Source organism: Simochromis diagramma, unplaced genomic scaffold (assembly GCF_900408965.1).
Source record: "Simochromis diagramma unplaced genomic scaffold, fSimDia1.1 OVJJ01000216.1, whole genome shotgun sequence".
In the NCBI taxonomy this organism is placed as follows: domain Eukaryota; kingdom Metazoa; phylum Chordata; class Actinopteri; order Cichliformes; family Cichlidae; genus Simochromis; species Simochromis diagramma.
Genome location: NW_024386883.1, coordinates 12,521,906 through 12,543,064, shown reverse-complemented (window position 1 = coordinate 12,543,064; position 21,159 = coordinate 12,521,906). Strand labels below are relative to the sequence as shown.

Below are 21,159 nucleotides of genomic sequence, written 5' to 3'. Positions count from 1 at the left end.
GATTCATGGATGCAGAGGGTTGGTGTGACAGTTTCTGTATTTATTAACTAAAAAGCTACTCTATTGGATGACTGACTTTGGCCATTATTCGGTTATCCTGCTACTTCTATCAGAAATCTCCTTATCAATAAACTCTACATGTTTGTTTCCACTGGCAGCCATGCATGCCACTACCATAAAATTGCATCCACCACGTTTGACAGATGATGTGATATGCTTCAGATCAGGAGCTGTTTTTCTCCTGCTCCATGCTTTTCTCTTTCCACCATTCTGGTACAAGTTAACCTGGGTTTCATCTCTCCAAATATATATATTTTTTCTACAACTATGTAAGCTTGATTTAAAATCCACTGTGATGGTGGAAATTTAACTGCCCAAAGGGTTATGAATCCAACAGTACACCAGATTTAAGACTATTGGGGAAAATCATTATTAAAAGAAATTAGGTAAACAAGTAAAAGCTAGCTGAAACGTCCAAGAATGATGTCCATGTGGGACACTTATTATAAATTCATAAGGTAGGGTCTTTAAAGGATGTTCAAATAAGTTATTAAAAGATAAACATATTGTAGTCTGATGTAGACGAAAAATATTTGTACCCCTGAAAATAATCAAGGTAGCCTATTAATTGGTGCACAGTGAAAGAATCATCTTAAATCTGCTTAATATTATTATCTGTAGTATTATTATCGATATGCGCGGGAAACGTCCAGTATTTCCACTCAAACCACGTGTTTTTTGACAAAAGTAAAAAGGTGTAAAGGGTTAAGGATAATCTCAGCAGCAGATTCAGATTCAGCAGCTTTGCTCTCTGCTCTCAGCAGTCGCGCTCTGCGAGCAGCGCTGGCTCGCTCCGATATTTCAACTCGCTGTGGATTGTGGGAGACGGGGACACTGCCCAGGCTTGTTACCGGAGACCGAGAGGAAAATTTTTCCGCTCCTCTCTCGCATTTGTAAGTAATCCGCCAGCTTCGCGCACAGCCGTGTCAGCTCTGGTGTTGGCGTTTCGTGTCGATCGAGCCGGTCTCCGTTACCCCGGCTGAGACGTTAACGTTGCCATTTCGTGCTTTTTTTTTCCCTGGCATGGAGGCCGATAGGGAGACCGTGTTGCTGGGGCTGACGGGCAGGAAGGGGAGGGAAGGAGGAGCGGGCAGCTGCCGCCACTCTCGGGTGGAAATAACCCCGGTAGAGCCCGCTGACCCGAGCATTAAAATCGTCCTCGGGTCGTCTGACAGCTCGGTATTTGGCGTTAGTCACGCGCACGGACTGTGGGGGAATTAAACGCACGCGCGCTAGGCATCCGGCGGGCTGTTGACACGCGGAAATAGCTGTCAGTGGCGGTTCAGCCCACCTTACACCTGGTCAGAGTAGAAAAATGCCGCAGATGTTGCGGGAGAAATAAAACGTGCTTGCTGTGTGTTGGTGGGGGAAAAAAAGCTGAAGAGCCGCGGGAAACGGGGGCTTGGACACTGTATCGCGCGCGGAGTGTTTGCGTTGGGAGAAGGGGTTTTTTTGGGGAGGGGTGGCATGGCCTGTGCTGTGGGCTAATTGATTACCACACAGCTAATTGGTGTCTGGTGCAGCAGCATTGATTTCGCTCGCAGTAATCTTTACGTTTCGTAAAGCGGCGGGGTGACTTGCGAAGTTTTTATTGCCTTACCGCGTGCGTATCGCGTTTACGTTTGATGAGCGACCTCTCTCGAGATGTCAGGACCGTAAAATGTCACATTTGGGTTGCGCAATTTCCCCATGGTGACATAAAATGAAAGGCTTATTTGGGTCCTCTGCAGTTTGTCATCAAATGGTCAAAAGAGTAGGAGTCCCGAGGGAAAGCGGCATACTGTGTGTACTAAAAAACTCCCCCCCCCCCCCCCCCCCTTCTTTAAGAAGCACCCATGACCTCAAACTCATTTATGTCTGGAATTTAATGGCTGTTCCACCCAGTCCTTGTTATCTGTGTATTTATTTATAATTTTTACTTTGTAAATCCAAGAAAGGGGCTCCAATCACAGGAAAGTTAAAGCAGGGGTACGTTTTCCTATCAAAGGATTACTCTGTTTATTGGCAGATTGCTTAATAGAGTACTGGGTCTGGTCCACAATGTTTGCAGCAATTTAAGAAGCTCGTAAAGATAAATCTTTTTGATATTTGGCTATGGGTATTGGTCTTTTTGTCATGCACAAATTAATAGTTTGTAATAAAGGAGATCAGTGTTGTTCAGATTTGTCAATGGATCGTGGCTGATGTGCCCGTGCAGAGCCTGACGCTGGTAGCAGTGACAGCATCATGTCCAGCCGAGGAGGAAAGAAGAAGTCGACCAAGACCTCGCGGTCCACCAAGGCCGGGGTCATCTTCCCCGTGGGGCGTATGCTGCGCTACATCAAGAGGGGATTGCCTAAATACCGCATCGGGGTGGGAGCTCCTGTCTACCTGGCTGCTGTCCTCGAGTATCTTACTGGTGAGATTTATTTTGCAATGGAAGAGAGTGGTTAAATATTAACAGACAGCAACACAAGGACTGACTCCAGAATCAAGACAATAGAACTACCAAATGACTACTTTAAAATCATTTTAGGGGTATGTAAGGGCACTTTAAGAAAGAAAAATCCCTGTGTCGAAGCATGCTTTGTTATTTGCATATTTGTAAATCTATTGGATAGCAATAGATGGATATCCAATAGAATGCAAAGTGCTGCAGATTAGCTGCTATTAGCGATGGTGATGCTAGAGGATACTGATGAGGAAGCACTGGAAATCTGTTTATTGAGGGATTTCACAGTTCAGAGATCACCCATGTTTGTCCTGATGTTTGCTTCAAATGACATTCGGAGGCACATTTACTCTTTGAAGACCTCATGAAAGTTAATCAGGTTCACTCATACATTCAGCATTCAGGACACAAAGCTGTTTTTTTTTTTTTTTTAAAGCACCCTTGATTATTTTTTCTTCTTTTTCTTTTAAAAAAATCCATGTAGCTGAGATTCTGGAGTTGGCAGGTAACGCGGCCAGAGACAATAAAAAAGGCCGTGTGACACCACGACACATCCTGCTGGCCATCGCCAACGATGAGGAGCTGAACCAGGTGAGCTGCTCTATTAAATAATGATCCTAACTTCCAGGTGGTGCAGGGCATCATGGACATTGTCTTGGTTTGTCTAATTTCACATTTGCAACTGTTTCAGTTGCTAAAAGGCGTGACCATTGCAGCAGGTGGAGTCCTGCCCAACATCCATCCAGAGCTGCTGGCCAAGAAGAGAGGCGCCAAGGGGAAACTGGAGACGCCTGTCTCACCTGCCCCCGAGAAGAAACCCAAGTCGGTCAAGAAAACGACAGCTAAGAAACTGAGTGGGAAAAAGGCAGGAGGCAAGGCTAAGGTATGCCTTAATGTGAACAAGACTGATGCCTTTAAGAGCGACTGTGACTGAATTTAACTGTTTGAAGTGTATCATCGGTCGTTACTGCGCTTAATTGTCGGGCACGTCTCAAAATCAGTCCAGACTATTGGGTTTTTTTTTTTAAAAAAAAAAAAAAAAAAAAAAAGCATCCATACTGACCATAGCAGCAGATGCTAGACACTCCACTGCTGATTGCAGGGAAGCTATTCCTGTCCAAAGTGCTTGCAGCTCTCCTGCTGATAGCTGTGGAGCTGCACCACTTCACAAACACACGTTTGACCCATTGTGGCTGTAAGAGAGGAAATACACCCTCTTTACACAAACCAAGCAAATTGAGACTAATCAAATTTGGAAAGACAAGTAGGAGCAGAAAACCCCCAGCCTTCAACAAAACATACACAATGTTTAAGCAAACCTTTTTGCCCCAGTTATGTCTGGAGTGGATTTAACACTTCTGGAGCTTAAGTTTGGAACAAAATAATTTGCATTCAGGTAACATCAGGAAATTATTATTAAAAATTGAGATTTCATCCTTTTCCACATTGTAGGAATATAAAACGGGAACTAATGGCGCTGCAGGATTTACTGTTTTAACTTTCAGAAATAAATGCAACTGAAGGCACAAAACTGAGGCAAGGTATTATTAAAAACTGCAGCTTTAACACAGAGGCAGTAGCTGACCTCTGACCCTCCCATGGTGGGGGCATTATTGCTGCAGTTAGAAGTGAAGTGTCACATGTCAACATGTATTCTGTGTCCTCAACAGAAACAGGGTGAGGTGAGCAAGGCGGCGTCAGCAGACAGCACTACAGAGGGATCTCCATCTGACAGCTTCACTGTGCTCTCCACCAAGAGCCTTTTCCTGGGTCAAAAGGTCAGTCCTCTGTCAATTCAGACATGCACTAACCTCAACACAGGTCACCGCTAATTATACAGAGTCGAGTTCAAGTTTTAGATGGTGATTCACGAGGCTTACGAAGAAAGTCTACACAAATCTTTTATAGATGCAGTAAAACATACGTAGAGCCATACGTTGGATATTAAAGGCTGGTGAGGGTTTTAAGGGGACTCTATTGTGCTAAAAAGCAATGCTGAAGTCAGCATTTAATAACTTTTCATTTAAAGGATGGACAGCTTGAGATAATGTTTTTCTTATTTCAGTTGTGAGTTTTCTTCTGTTTTCAATGTGACCTGTGTTTCTTTAGCAACCAAATGCTCTGTGTGTACAACTCAAATCAGATAAGAAGCAGAAAAGAATCCTTCATGCGCTGCCACAGGGTCTCTCAGGCTCTTGGTAGACTCAATAGACTACAAACTGTTGCCTCCATATTACATCCGACTGTTTTTATTCAGCCTTTTATCTGTGCTGCTCCCTCATGACTGAACTAGATCTAACACGGGAAATCCGACAAAGATGATTTGATAACATCTAAGCCATTCAGTTGGTGTCTTAAAAGGAAGTTTAAGTTTCTGTTTAATATAAGTTTCCTCACACTGAACATTGTGATAGTTTTGTTGTAACTCACGTGAAGGTCTAATAGGCTTAAATTGGAGTATGGATGGATGGATGGATGGATGGATGGATAGATATATGAATGACAGAGATATTTTGTGTCTACATATTTTGTGATCCGTTAGCTCCCATTGCTTTGGTCCTGCTGAGCATTAAAAACTGCTTTTTAACCCTTTGGCTGAGCTGAAACCTGAAAGTAAGTTTGCAACAAGTCATAATCAGAATTCCTTCAAAAGATTTTTTTTTTTTTTCAGAATATACTTCAAGAGCATAAGACTGTCATCAGATCAGATGCTCATGAAAATCACTGGAGGTTTAAAAAAAAAAACATAAAACATAAAAGGCACGGAAGTGACACTGTATTAGAGAATGAATGACTCAAGAATGATGCAAGAAGTGCCACCGGTTCCCTTTTTATTAATTTCACACATTGGGAATTGAAGATAACTGCTGATTTAATATGAATCTGACCCTTATTCTTAACCTTTGTGCTAACTTTTTTTTTCTTTGATGTGTAGACAAATATTTGAATGAACAGCATTCCTGTTTGGCAACACCAGTCTGACTTTTTTCACCTTTCACTAAATTTTTTGGTTCTTTATCACAAATTAAACACACATTAGTAATGACATAACAACATCTGGACACTTTACTTGTATTAGACAGTAGTAGCAGTTAGACCACCACCACGCAGAACCACCGATATGAGGCAGGGTGGATCCATGCTTTTGTTTTTAGGCCTAATGTCACAGCAGAAATCAGGACTTATGAGACCAGGCAACGTTTTTCTAGATTCATGTTGTCCAGTTTTGGTGAGCCAGTTCAAACTGAAGCTTCAGTTTCCTGTTTGTAGCTGACAGGAGGGGCACCTGGTGTGGTCTTCTGCTGCTGTAGCCCATCTACTTCAAGGTTTGATGTGTTGTGCATTCAGAGATGCTCTTCTGCATACCCTAAGTTGTAACAAAAGGGTGTATCTGAGTTACTGTTGCCTTTGTATCAGCTTAAAGCAGTCTTCTCTGACCTGGCTCACTTGATATTTCTTCTTTTTTGGCTATTCTCTGTAAATCCTTGTGCAGGAAAATCCTGGTAGACCTGGAAGTCAGCCACGCCATATTCAGTACCCCTTTTAAATCAGCTGTCTTTCAACCATTCTGATGCTCAGTTTGAATGTCGGCAGGTCATTTTGACCATATCTACATGCGCAGAACAGGTTTACCCAACAAAGTGTCCACTAAATTTTTATTTTGCAAATTCTTGAATCATAAAATATGTTCTTACACTGTTTTAATGCAAAAAAAAAAAAACAAAAACAAAAAAACGCATTGGGAGAAGTAATTTACTTTAAGGTTTCACCTCATGGCCTCAGTCACACAGACTTGGAACCAGTCAGTAACAATCTGGCAACGACCGGTTGCAAAGGAAAAATGCGCCAGGGAGTTGCTTCTCTGTCCCGGTGTGACCGAGGGTTTAGCTTTCACCTGGCAGTTGGCAGCTCTGCATGCTTTGTTCTGCCCTGCGTATGTTGATGCTAATATGTCATTTCATACTAATTAACTTGACATTTTCTTGCTAGTGAATTAGAATTGATTCTGCCCTGATTTAGCTGCCGTCTTCTGCTACCGCTGGTACTTTAAAAGCATAATGACTCTTGGCACCGTGCTTGTGAATCTTTTATGAGCTGTAACAATGAACAAAGAACAATGAAGTGCTTGCATTCCTTGATGATGCATGTAGTGTACTGTAGTGTTTTAGTGAAGGATTAAAAAAATGATTAGATGCTGAAAATATTAAAAGCTTTCAGCTTTTCATTTGCAGATTGGAAATATTATACTCGGCAGCAGCAGAGTATTAGTGCTTGATTGTATAGCTGACCAAAGATTACAGCAGCAGTTATCATCAGTGGATGATAATTAATCAGATGAATGCAATAAACCTCCCACTGACTATGATAATGAAGTCATTAATAGAAAATCTAGTCTTTTATTCTGTGTGTTTTTTAAGATTCAATTGTTGTAACTGCTATCGTTCTTTCTGATCTTCTTGGCTTCTGTTTTTCTTTGGGACAATCTGGGCGTTTATCATCAACTCTGACTTTCAAATGCTGAAATATAGTGTCTGGGGAAAAGCAGATGACTATTGAATCTTAAGCTGAGAGTTGCTTTTACTGGATGTCTGTTTGAAATGATAAACATTCAGAGGAATACCTTGACATTTTCAATTCATTTTCTTGAAACTGTTGGTCCTGCTACCATGAAATAAAACTTTAAAATCAAGTCAACAAAGAAGCAAATTTATCTTTTCCAGTTAATGCAGCAGGATTCTCCTTTGTACTCTGCAAAGATTATTGCAGGACATGTAGGAGTTGGAAACCTTGTGGGACACCACGGGACATCCTACTAATATAAGCTTGTTTTAAAATGCATTCAATAAAAAGAAGTCATTGCATTTAGATGTAGAATACCATAGGCTGCATCCCCTCTTTTCAAGGAGTTTTCAGGTGTTTTCTTGCATGCCCTGTGCAAAATTGGCTTTGAATCTAAATTTAAGAAACAAAGTGCACTGTGTCCATTTCTGTAATTCACCAGAAAGTCAAGGTATCCCTACTGAGCTGCAGTGTTACTCTGGTTTTAATGGCTTTGCTTCCTGACCTCTTCCTTCTTGTCCACCTCCTCCTTGGCATGCCTGCTCCCCCCCCCTTGCTCTCCGCCTCGCAGCTCAACCTCATCCACAGCGAGGTCAGTAACTTGGCTGGCTTTGACGTGGAGGGGGTCATCAACCCCACCAATGCTGAACTTGAACTTAAAGATGATCTAGGTGAGCTCCTCAACTCCCTGCCCTCCTTCCTTCACCCCCTCTCGTCCGCGTGGGCTTAGATATTCAAAATCATTGAAGGTTCAACAGTACAGCTTCTTCTAACTTAAATCCTTACTGGGTTAAAAAATATCAAAGTTTCAAGCTTCTTAGAGGGCCTTTTTCCACCCGTTCCATTCTTTCACACTGTGAGCAGCTCGGTTCAGATGGTGGACAGTGGAAGAGATATTTTAGGTTTCGGTTTAACAGAAGGTGAAAATCAGGGTTTTTAAAATGCAATTTGAAGCACAACCAGTCTGTAGTTTCGACATTAATTGTATTAAACTGTGATTTCTAATCAGCAGGTATTTGAGATGCATTTTTATCTACATTTTCTGTTCCTTAAGACATTTCTATGCTGACGCTGCTGCAAAAAGGCTTTAGTGATGTTCACCCACGGCCATTGGGGGAAAATCAGAAAAGATTTTTATTATTGTTTCCTCTGGGTTGATTGCTTTGAGGTGGCAGGTGGTCCTCTGCAGCAGTTACACTGTTCAGCTGTCATTCAAAGGCAGAGGTTATTTAGTGCTGTAGCTCTCCAAAAAGGTGATTCTGTTCATCTGGACGTAGCGTTTTGTGGGTGAAACGTTTCGTCACTCATCCAAGTGACTTTAGGATGAATGACGAAACGTTTTTCCCACAAAACGCTACGTCCAGATGAACAGAATCAACTTTTTGGAGATTTACTTCCCTGGATGATTGAGAATGCATCGAGATGTTTAGTGCTGTAGCTAAAACTTCCCTTCCATAAGATTTGTATGACATCAGCTGTTCGTCTTTGCTTTGGGGCAAATTAATACTTTAATAGTTTTTTTTTTCTGCTGACATTAGGTCAACAGTTTCAGAGAAACTTAAGTAACACTGCCTCTTTTCTGCTACATGGAGAAAATGGCTCCATGTGTGCCTCCCTCATACATGCATTAAAGAGAACTGTGGAATAAACTAGCATTTAAAAGTAGATACACTCACAATGCACTGAAATGAAACAAGTGCACACAAATTAGAGAAATAAAATAAAATTAATAATCTAATTTTGTTTATTGGTTTCATGGGGAGACACACCGTTTGTGGCAGCAGTCTGAAAACACTGAAGTAATGAAATTTTCTAAATTTGCTTATAATCTATTTGGTTAATGCTTCTGTAAACGTTCCTTAGTAGACTTATTCGATGCTTGCTGGATGGTCAGCTCCTTGGAAGTAACAGAACTGCTCACAGTGTGAATAAACTATGAGATGCTTTGATTCTTAAAGTAGCCGTTCCTGCTCTTTGACTTGTGAATATAAGAGCAGAAAGGTGGAAATTTTTCTTCAAATCAATAGAAAAGCATGGATAAAATGCCGCTTCTAGGAGAAGAAAGCGATTTCTGTGAAGACTTTCAAGGATTTTCTCAAAGCTCCTCAGAGCAGCGATCCTGCTTGCTCCTCCTGTTGTGTAAATGTGTTGCCGTTCATTCCAGGTTGTCCTCCTTTCAAAGGGCTGCAGGACCTTTTGTAATGCTTGAAGATCACTGTAGCGCACTGAAGTAGAGCGAGAGAAAACCCGACACGAGCCTCTTTTAGGCGCTCACTTCAGCCTGACTGTGAGGTTGTTCACCTGGAGTGCGATCATAACATTCAGGACTCGGGATGACACAGTTGGACGGATTAAATTCTGCTGCTGGAAAACTGTAGGAATAAAAATATTTTGGGGTGTGGTTATATGCCCTGACGATTACACGCTTATGGATTATTTACTCTATTCTTGTTTTATTTTAAGCAAATCTAGCCAACTGTGCAGTCCTGCTTCCTAATTACATACTGTAACATGACCTACCATTTCCTCAGTTGCCTCCTTGTTCCCTGTGATGTCCTCAGCCAATAAGGAGCGTGCTCACTTTCTCTTTTCTTCTTCTCTTTCATTCATTTATTTCTTTTCTTTTTGCCATCTTATTGCTCCTGGTCACTCACTGTGTTTTTTACCACCATGTTTGTTTGCCTGTCGTTGTTGTTGTCTGTAGTTGCAAGTTGTCCAAGCCGACATTTCCATCGTGGAGAGCGACGCTGTCGTTCACCCGACCAACTCCTCCCTCTATACAGGTGGTGAAGTAGGTAAAGGAACCACTGACACTGCAGACACCACGACTGCCTGTCTGCTCTCCCTCTGCATATCCAGATGGTCAGCGCTGCAGTCTGTGGGCAAACATCACAGCAGAAGCACAGTTTTTATTCTTTAATGAAGCGCTTTTTAGACCACGACCAAGCTCCCTGCTGTTCTTACTGTAAAAGCATAACCACAGAATATATGATCAGAATTGCTCAATGGTTAAAAATTGAAAAGGGAGGAAAAACCATCCTTCATTATCAGTGAAAAATTAACTTGCAGAGGCTTGAAAAGTGCAAGTAAAGGCTTTAAGATTAGTGCAATGAGGTACTTGTGGGTAACTGCCAAGATCTGAAAGTTGGCTGCCAAAAAAATGTTCTGCATTCACACGCGATGTTTTCCATAAACCGAAGCCAGTAGGCAAACAAAATGTGGACACTCAACTCAATTGCTTCATGTAAATTTTGGTTTTCATCTCGATTCAGAATGTTTCGAAACTGGTTCCCGCTCGTTCTCATTCGCAAAGCAGTGTAACTGTAGTTAGCTGGGTGACCTCGAACTCCCACGTCAGCACCAGGGGTCGAACTGACACTGTGTGAGGTTTATATGTGGATGAAAAGCTGGACTGCCACATACTTCTGTGACAGCTTTTCAGAGATGTATCTGGAGCGTAGCGTGTTATAAGCTTTTTGTAAGCGTGTTCAACAAGCTTTCAAAGTCATATCATATCTTCTGCCTAAATTATTCCTCCTGCTTTGTGAGTCTGGCTCCTTGCCACAAAATCTTAAATCAGACTGCAGTAAACGTTCATGGTCTCGGCTAACTTTCAAATCTTTGCCAGTTTATTATCACATCATCCAGGTATTATTTCCAGCTGGCCTGCAGAATGTGTAACAATTAACCTGGGTAGCGCATATTTTTGTGCTGCGCTCTCTCCAACAACCTTTCATAGTTATTCCCACCAAAGACAATGTACACAGTGTTTATGCTTCTCCTAGTGATTCTCTTAGTCCAAGCATCAAGTAATGCATACACACACTTTCTCAGTGTGATCCTAAAACAGTGCTGCTGCTTGTTGTTGCTTTGTTCCACTCGACTGAAACGCAGACAGTCTGGGACTCGCTTCATTTCTTGTGACATTTAACCTCTCTGACTGTGCTGTCAGTTCAGACGGTTAGAAAGAGAGAAAATGTCTAAGACGCTGTTTCCTGAAGCTTCATATTAAAACCCGTGAGGGTTGATTTGTGGCAATTTGGATTAATGACTGAACAAATATTAACTAGCTCTTTACCTACGAGGACCATCACCCTTTGTCTGCTTTTCTTGTAATGACTGTTAAATGATTTGAGGGGCTTTTCTTTAAAATGCTGACTTTTACTCTTACTTCCAGACCTTGTTTTTACCCCCCCCCCCTGCCTGTTTTTAATATTGTTGCAGCCAGAGCATTCATTTGTCTGCTTCTGGTGACGTTAAATTGCCTCCCCTCTTCTCTCTTTAGCTCTGAGTGCATTTTAAAGTGGTATAAATGTCGTCAGTGAGCCATGAATACACATGAAATCAAGTATCCTAGTTAAACTTAAATTGCTAGGACTATTTTACTTTAAGTCCATTCATCAGTGCTGCAAAGCTTTTACATTGTTAACTATAATATTCCCTCACCCACTTTTTTTTGTTGTTATTTTGAGAGTGAAAGAAAATACTCTCCTCACTGCATATAAGCCACTATGGAAGGACAGAGGGAAGTAATTACAGACTGAAGCTTTAATACATTAGTTTAACTCTCAGAATGAGTCATTCTGAAAATGGCAGCTTTGAATCCTTACACTTCATTTATGAGACTTTCCCAGACTCTTAAAATTAAAGTAACAGGAACATGTATGTTTGATTATAAATGTGAGTGCAGAGATTCAGAGAGAGGCCGGGGGAAATGATTGACAGCATCATTGTCTGTTGTGTGTCTGCCTGCCTGTCTGTCTGCATGATCACCAGTCAGCTCTCCTCTTGCCTGCTGTTTTTCTCGCTGCAGTATGTGAGGATGCATTCACCTCAGTCCTCTCTCCCCTCGCAGGCTCTGCTCTGGAGAAAAAGGGGGGTAAAGAGTTCGCCGATGCAGTGCAAGAGCTGAAGAAGAAAAACGGCCCTCTGGAGGTGGCTGGTGGTAAGTGCACAGAGGATTATTTTTATTTATATTTTAGACACAAAGTAGAGGTTATATCAGGAGGCCTGAAAGATCTCGCTCGGACTTGGCTGTGGTACTGTAAATAAGACATTAAATCATTCTATCACCATTATTTTAACACCACATACAGATAAACATGTGGAAATGATAAAAATTTGGCAGAATATGTTTTTTCAAATAAACGCTGGTGTATTTTAATGATTTAAAAAGATAAATCGCCATAAACACAGGGGTATAACAACCTGCTACATGATGCTAGGCTGGCAACACAGGTGAACTGAAACATCATCGTCACTGAGTAAGAGGAGTATCAGCTGAACAAGGGGAAATTATATATTTTACTTAGAAATAAATACAAGATCCAAATCCAGAAATTTAAAACTAAATGCCTGCTCAATGATGGAATATCCAGATAATCCTAGTGAGTTTTTTTTTTTTTTTAAATAAATTTTTTTTAGACTTTCAGAGGATTTATCGAGCCTGAAAGAGTGACAAGATCTCCTATAATTTCTGGTAATGATTATGAGACCATGTGATGAGCCAGCAGGTTCAGAGTTTAGTTTTCTTTGGAGTCTGAAAAAGTTGCTGATTGGATGAGGTCTACTGCTTTAACCTGCCTACACTAACCTTATCCTCCAATCACATCAGAGTGCTCCTCTCACTGTCTTCTTGTTACTGGCTTGTACAGTAACAACTAAGCATGTGCTTCTTTAAACTTTTAAACTACTCGATTAAAAATGAGAGGAACACTTTTTAATAAGGCTGTGGCATCAAGTCATTTAAAAATCTGGGATATTGATCTGGTCAGATAAATGGCAAATTTGTGAATGCAATAACTTGAGAACAAGGCAATGTAGGAATTTTAAATTCATACCATAGGTGCTGCCACTAGTGTTAGTGTCACTACTGATATCATGAGGTGATACCTGGACCCTACAGAGGTGGCACAGGTAGTCCAACTCCTGATACATCAAAGGGTGCCTTTTCCAGAAGGTTTGCTGCACCTCCCAGCACAGAGAAGCAACAGAGAACGTTGTGCTGCCTGTAACATTCAGCATGACTGGTTTGCTGATGGGTCAATGATAGTCGAGGGATGCACAGGCTTCTACGGGCTAGGCGACGGCACCCTGACTGCTGTTAGGGATCGGAATGACATCCTTGGACCTATCCGATGCTGTCAGATTGCACCTCAGACTGTCCGGCTCCAGATCCCCCAGGACTGTATCCATGACATTGTCTCGTTAGAAGCACGCCCTGATGTTGTCAAACATGCAAACAAACACGTGGGTCCATCTCCATGTCTGTAGAAGTCAGTGATTGGTCCATCCATACAGTAAAATTGACTAACCTGCCAAAATATTTTTTTTCACTTTGATTTTCGGTGTGTCTTTGAACTCAGGCCCCTGTAGGTTGACATCCACTGATTCACTGAACACACCCAGTTCATGATGTCAGTTGAGAAATCCAGCATGATTATTCAGTTATTTTCTTTACCCTGACGGTCTTGTGTGTTTTCAAAGTCTTCCTTTTATTTAGGAATAAACAATCTCTGGCTTTCACACACACTCTGATGAAAAAACAAAACTGTCCATAAAATAAAAATGAATTTTGTCACCTCACAGGATTAGCTTAACATTTTAAGTGCTCAATAACAACTCCCACCTTTTCGTTCTCACTTCTTTTCGAAGTGTATTGTAACTGTTCCTGGGTCTTTTTAACGATGTTAACAAGTTTATTGTAATTTGGTATCCAGAAACATTCTTGATCAGTGTTGTTTCTAGATTTTTTATTTTTTATTTTTTATCTTTTTAATGAAACATTTGGTTTGCTGGAAAGGAAGTATGAGCGTAACACTAAGATGCGCTGAAACTGCCTCTTTTTAAAAATTGCTTTAACATTCACACACTGTGCATCAGATTTTTCCACACTTTGATCTGATTACATGATTGAAAGGGGTTGGAAAAGAGCATATTGATCCACTCGAGCACCACCCAGCTCGTATGACAGTGATGTCAGCGTGTCTCATAAATCTCTCATCTCGCACACCATGCAGAGCAGGGCAGGGTCTTTTTGGCCTTCCAGCTTAAGAAAATGACACCGCAGCCAGGATTAGCTCTTTGGACATGGAAGCCTAGATTTTACACACTTGGACTAATTCATTCTTTACTTAAAAGCTCAGTGTTGAACTTGAAACCGTGAATCCAGGAACTTTTTTTTTTTCCCTTTTGGTCATGACTGTGATCAAAGACATTTAGCACTGGCACATCACATCTGTTCTTGGCGACTTTAGTCTGCAGCTACAGGGATTGGCCTTCAGAGAGCAATATTATTTTAGTCCTTAAAGATTATTTTATCTTTCAGTCTGTTCCCTCTTAGTGCCTCTCTTATTCTTTCTCCATCTGTCTCTGGTTCTTTCGCTTTATCTCTCTCATTATTCATCACTCACACTCACTTTTTCAAATGCTGCCCACCTTCAGCCAAGTTCGCTCAGTATCCTAATCCTGCTTTCTATGCGGAGCTCGTAAATAGATAACCAGGTGACTGAACACCAAGCCAGCAGAGCCTGACGGGGATTCTGGGATCAGCCCTGTGGTCACGCTGACCACACCTGCCTCAGGACAGCTGTCCAAAAGGTTCTCAGTGATGTCTTCTACCAACATTTTTGTCTCTCTGTAAGCAAAGTTCCACATTTTAAGTCCAGGCAGGTACTAAAGTGTATTATTCAAACCCAAGGTTATTCATTTAGTTTAATATTCTGAAATTGCGTGTGATTTTTAGGTGGTAATTTCTAAAATTACTGCTGCTGCCTGCATAATGACATAAAATAAAACGTTAGCTGAGTAAGTAAAAACTAATTGTTTTATTTATACACCAAAGCTCAGAGTGCATGAAATTTCCCTCATCAGTTTTCTGCGAAGCCTGACTTGCTCTGCTGATTATAGAGGATTTTATAAATGAGCAGCCAAGATTCTGAATTTTGGCTTGAGTAAACAGCAAAACTGATAATTTTACTGATTTACAGTTAGCTCATTAAGTCTTTAATATTTACTGTTCTTAGAGGATAAATCGATCCATTTGTAATACACTCTGCACGAAAAGCAGCAGTGGGTTTATCTATTAACAAGTAGCCAAAACTCGATATGGCTTAATCATCAGTGCCATAAAGCTCAATTGTTGTCCAGCACTATAAAATCGCAGGAATTAGCCACACTCTTGCACATGTTCCTGCGTGACTAATGAAGGAACTTGCCACTGCACTTTATTCACAATTAGTCCCACAAACACCATCCTGCTGCTCTAGATGGCCTCATGCAACCCTAAGGCAGCTTGATGGGTCATCCCAGTCCAGCAGAGATGAAACAAATAAAGTCTGAGGGTAAATAAAAAATGTAAGGTGTTTATGTAATAAAAATATTTAGTGTTTTTGTTTTGTTTTTTGTAATATATGTCAGATGAAAGCACATAATGCCAGACATATGTTTCCAGTGGATGCATATAATAATCAACAAATTTCATACAGAACTGATGGATGGATTTCATCTGTAAAATTGAACAAAAATTTAGTTTCATCTTTTCAGGAACCATTTGAATTTTCTCTCTAGCACAAAATGGTTGAGGGGTAAGCTAATGTGAAGTGCACGTGGTAAAAGCATGTTCTTCTCTCCGAAACATCTGAATTTGGTCTCTAGGAGAAATTAAGACTGACAGACCTGGGGTCAATAAAGGGTTAACATGAGTATCAAAATTTAAATGCACAATATGATTAGCCTGTAAATGGCAGTATCACACCCACAGGTACATGCTGGGTTCCTGAAGGTTCTCGTCTCTTGCAGCAATGTGATGGTGTTCATATTTCAGTGGCAGATTGATTGATTAAAAGACAGCGATCATTGGCGTAACCAGATAATTTAAGTTCCTTGCACCTAGATGCAGAAAATCCACATAAATGTTGCAGGGCTGGATTTCATCATCGTTTGATCGGCAGGTTATGCGCAGTGCACAAACAACACCACCACACACACTTCCTCCCACCCAAACCATAAAACAAATTGGACTCGGCAGGCAGTCATGAAAACCATAATCATCATCGTCCTTCGACTTTACCTCACAACCAGATCACACATGCGGCGTGACTGGCTCTCGCTCAGCTGTGTGAAGTCTCTCCGTCCTCTCTGAGCCATCTGGAAATGAACTCGTCCTCAGCGTTGACTTCGGTCCAGTCACACGTTCGCTGTGGGCTAATAAACTCTGACTGGAGGCTTTTGCACTTTACAGAATCAGAGGCTTTGGCTGAGTTGCACTTTTTACAGCTGCTGGGTTTGAGGGAAGACTAAGCTAAATGTTAAACAACAGAGTACAGGCTTCTCTCATTTTTCTTTCTCTTACTTTCACTTCATTCCTTTTTCTTCCCCATCTTTGCTGTTCTATTTTTCTTTTTCCCCCCTTCTTCTCTGCTGTCTGGAGGAACAGCCCACCTCACTGAAATATCCTGGAGATTTTCCACTAAGCAGTGATCTTTTAGCACCTTTGGCCTCCAAACAACTTGTAGGTTTTGATTTCTGACAAAACGGAGTGAAAGAAGCTGTGACATTTGACTGTTCTGACTAAATGAATCTCGGGCTGTGTTTCAAAAAAGTCTCATCATTGCAACAAGACTAAAAATGTTGGCATGTTGTGCAAGCATAGTATTTATCCTTACTTGTTTCCCAGTTCTTCTCCGCCTGGTGTCTCTATTTCCTCTCCTCTTTCCTTCATAGTGATTAACCATTCTTTCCTCCCCCTTCTCTCAGCCGTGTTGACCGCTGGCTTTGGCCTGCCTGCTAAGTACGTTATCCACTGTAACAGTCCAGGCTGGGGCTCCGACAAGTGCGAGGAGATGCTGGACAAGACGGTGAAGAACTGCCTCGCTCTGGCAGATGAGAAGAAACTGAAGTCTGTGGCCTTTCCCTCCATCGGGAGTGGAAGGTAAGAAAACACGCAGATGAAAGACACCTGTAAAAACAAGACACTCTTAGAAAATGTAATGTTATCTGGTCCACATCCTGTATATCACCAGTATGCAGTATGATTATCCACTTAAGGACATTTTTACTTTTACTTTTTTTTTTTTTTTTTTTTTTTTTTTGGTCTAAAGCTAAAAGTGGTGTTTTTTTTTTTTTTTTTTTTTAATTTTTTTTTTTTTTTTTAAAAAGGGGGATAATACGAACACTTTGGAAACCCAAAAAACTGTACTGAGTTCTCCTGAAATAACATTCCAGCTGGAAGAAACGTCTCAGATCTCCTTATAACATCTTTGAGTAGCATTCTTGGATCTTCGGCTATAGAAAATATTGTTCATGCTCATGTTTATGTGCGTACCCATACAGTTTTCCTTCTTTTATTTTGTAACTTAAAATGGGGATTGAGACGAATTCTTTGGCAACAGAGGTGAACACATCCAGCTTGATCCCATAGAAAGCACTGAGAGCAGCACAATGAGGTCATAGACTGTATATAAAAGATGGAGATGGCCAACATGACATCCTTGACTGTACGTGATGTTGCATTTTAAGCGTTTTTTTTCCCCTTTAAGGCTGAAATCAAACCCGCTTCTAGTGCCAATCTTCATTTTAGATTTACATACTTGATATTAATTACTCAGAATTACTTTACTGAATATTTGACAATGGTTCAAACAAAGGTTTGATTGAAAAGGTAACTCTGCATGTTGTAGCATCAAAATTAAGCAATAAAGCAACATTTTCCAAAGTAAAATGCTATGTGGCTTTACATTAGTCAACTTAACACACATTCACATCTGTTAACATCAGGATAAATTGGCAAAATTTTGGTGATCTGCAAACATCTTATGTCTTTACACACTTGTTGTTTTCTTAAACTCTATAAAAGATGAACAGGCCTGCAGAAGTTGACTCCTGCATAGCAATCAGATTGCTTTTTCTGGTCTAAAGCCACATCTTTGCATTTTCATAGAAATAAATGATATTTAATTTTAATGAAGAAATAATAATTATGGCCTCATTTAGAGGAGACTGAGATAAAATAGGTTGTGATTTAATCCAGAGTGTATTCCTTGACCAGTTGCCTATTGGTAGCATGAAATCCTTTGCAAACCTCTGCGATTTCTTTGGTGGTAGTAGTTTACATGGAATATGCTGACTTGTTTGCAACTCAGTCTTTTTTTAGCAGGAGTGAAACTCTGAAAAGTGTGACCCAGGCTGTTCACCTTTTAAAGTAAAAGCTGTGCCTTTTGAAATATGATGTTTGCCGTAGTAAGGCTGCTGAACGTGAACGTCTTCCAAGTTTCACTATGGCTGGGAAATTAAATTGGCGGATGTTTGCAGACAAGTCGGCATTTTTCCTGCAAACTACAGACAACTGCAGCAATCTGCTAAAGCAATCACATGGAGGTTTTTTTTGGTGCTGCACCTTCTTTGCAAGAGATTTAACTCAGCTTCATGCAGAAACCTTCAGCATGTACTCCAAACTAGTCAACGTTTATTTTAACCTCGTCGGATGGTCGCACAGTTTAGGCCTGTGTTACTGAGGTCTAAACAAGATAGTTAGCATGAGCTTTAGTTAACCCACACCACCCACTCATCCAAATGTGGCTGCATTCAGTATCTAAAGACCAAAATGCCGACAAGACAACAATTTCAAGACCAGTGGATGATGTTATACTGGCTACGTCTGACTTTTTTAGCTAACGATGTGTAATTAGCCTGCTAAACTTTTTAGCACTTTTACTTTTGTTCTCATTAGCATTTAGCTTGAAACCTTTTTTTTTCTCATTTCTTATCTTGATAATCAGCAGCTCAGATTTGATCTCCCCAACCTTTGTTAAGCCACTGGTTGGAAACCAGCAAATAACAGGTGGCAGCCAAAGTTCAGGGTCATGAGGTTTGAACAACTATAGGAAAAACTTTACCTCGCCATTCACCCTTTTACAGCTTAAAATTGGTGGCTGAGTTGAAAGCAGTAAAACTTGGTTCCAAATTCAATCTATAATATGTGCCTAGTAAATAACTACCTTCATGTGTATCCTTACCACTAACATAATGACAATCTCTGCAGTGTGTGCGTGTGAGACCACATTTCACTAAGTGTGTGCGAACTCTCCCGTCAGGAATGGTTTCCCGAAGCAGACGGCAGCCCAGCTGATCCTCAAGGCCATCTCCAGTTATTTTGTGGCCACCATGTCTTCCACCATCAAGACCGTCTACTTCGTGCTGTTTGACAGCGAGAGCATCGGGATCTATGTGCAAGAAATGGCGAAGCTGGAGACGAGCTAAAAGTACGGAATATTCCCCTCCTTGTTTTTACCTGCAAGGAAAGAAGGCGGCGTTTACTAGTGATCGGTTAATTTTGAAGAGAAGAAGAAGAAAAAGAAAATTTTTTCTTAAGGCTGGGAACTTGTTTTTGCATTAAGTTTGTAAAATTCCTATATCGTTTTTAATTTCCTATTTACTTGTCATCACTGGCATTTAAATGTAGACGTGCACTGTTCATTCTGCGGTCTTTTAACACACAGTGCCACACAAAACAGATTGAACAAGTGAGAACACTCACTCTAAGATTTAATTTTCAGAACATATACAGTTTAAAAAGATGCTATGAGACATTGCTACACCTCAAGTACAAAAGGCTTCCAGAGAAGGCCGATAAATACGGGTTAATGCATGTAAACACAGTACAGTCAATAAAAACGGCTACCCTCATCCTTTCGTGCTTAGTAACACAGGACACTTAATCGTGTGTTGTATTTTTTTGGGTATTAATTCTACATTTTTGGATAATTTCTGTTGGTATCGCACTGTGTAATGAAAAGCGTAAAGAAAAGTTCCGTTTGGTTTGGTCTTTACGAGACCTGTGTTAAAGACTAAAGGAGTGAGTTTTTGTTTTTGTGTCGTGTGTTGCAAATTCCTCTTTTTTTTTTTTTTTTTTTTTTTTTTTTTTTTTTTTGCCTTTGATTCCACAGGCAAAAGATGCTTTCACAGTGTGCTGCAGATGCCTTCAATTTCCAAGAAAAACCTCAATTGGAAAGAGTTTATTGATATGACTTGACCCTACTATTAAGAGTTTATACTTGCACCTGGAAAAATGTACATTTACATTGAATAAGTGGAGATTGGAGGTCTTTGCAGAGCAACAATAGGTTATATTGTGTGTTCCTATAAGTGTTTATATAGATGGAGTATTTGTGAAATGTTATAGTAAAATAATGAACTGTAACATAGATTTTTATTTTCTATTTTAATTTTCTGACTGATTCTAAGTGGCACGGTATTTGGAAGGGAAAAAAAAATGTAGAAGTGTGTTTGTCTTTGTTAAGCCATAAAACATACAGTATGTACTCATTCAGAGGCTGTCTTGCTGTTGCTTTTGGTTTTTGGTTCTTTCCATTCAGCCACCACCAGATGGCGCCCTATAATCACAAATTGGACTTTCCATCTCAGCCATTTTCTTGTGCAGCAGCAGACCTCTTCACACAGACAGCGGTTGATTTGAGGTTGGATTTGAATTGGGACTATTTGAACGTGTATATGAGGAACCGGACTGTTTTGCTGCATTTAGACTTTTCAACAGTCTAACTTTTTATGGGAAAAAAAAAAGTAAGGTGCTTTCTAATAATTGCTACAATTGATGATTGCAAAAGGTCTGTACACACTCCGGTAATAAAATACCTTCAAAAATTCTGAGGTCATTTTGTGTTTCATGCAGATCTGTGGGATGCTGCCAGTAACTGTGAGCTTCATGATTAAAAATGCATGTGTGAGCGTGAAGTTTAATTGAAATAGAAGCCTTCGTTGTCCCCTTTGGAAAAGAGTGTGTGTGCTGGATGTAATAATAAATCCCTCTCCACTGTATTAAAGTGAGCATAATTGTAAGTGTTGCAGAACAAATGGCAAAAAGATGACACGCTACATTTATTTGATTTGACTGAGAGCCACAGCGAAAGCCTCACGAACCTCGGCTCATTGAGCATATGCGTGTCTGTGTTCAGGAGGACCAAACGAGTTTTTCACTGGAAGAAATCCTGAGTAGTTTTAATTTCTCTTTTAATTTAATTTAGGGTCACACGTTTAAGATTGGTTCAAGTTGTGCATGAATCCAAAAGACTTAAAGCAACTGTTTTTGGTTA

General features: G+C 40.5%; 1 protein-coding gene across 6 annotated transcripts; it reads left to right on the top strand.

Moving 5' to 3' along the window:
- Positions 1-798: 798 nt before the first annotated feature.
- LOC120733853 (core histone macro-H2A.1) lies at positions 799-20,716 on the top strand. Of its 6 annotated transcripts, none has more exons than XM_040032317.1 (9): positions 807-953; positions 2,258-2,458; positions 2,976-3,082; positions 3,183-3,374; positions 4,162-4,269; positions 7,623-7,722; positions 11,907-11,996; positions 16,808-16,982; positions 19,144-20,716. In XM_040032317.1, exons 2-9 carry the CDS (start codon positions 2,287-2,289, stop codon positions 19,307-19,309), a joined length of 1,110 nt encoding a protein of 369 aa, XP_039888251.1. In that variant the 5' UTR covers positions 807-953; positions 2,258-2,286; the 3' UTR covers positions 19,310-20,716. The 6 variants fall into 6 exon arrangements, with proteins under 6 accessions (XP_039888256.1, XP_039888254.1, XP_039888257.1 ...); XM_040032319.1 differs by lacking the exon at positions 7,623-7,722 and adding an exon at positions 9,756-9,846 and having other exon boundaries at positions 810-953; XM_040032318.1 differs by lacking the exon at positions 807-953 and adding an exon at positions 1,535-2,028.
- Positions 20,717-21,159: the final 443 nt, after the last annotated feature.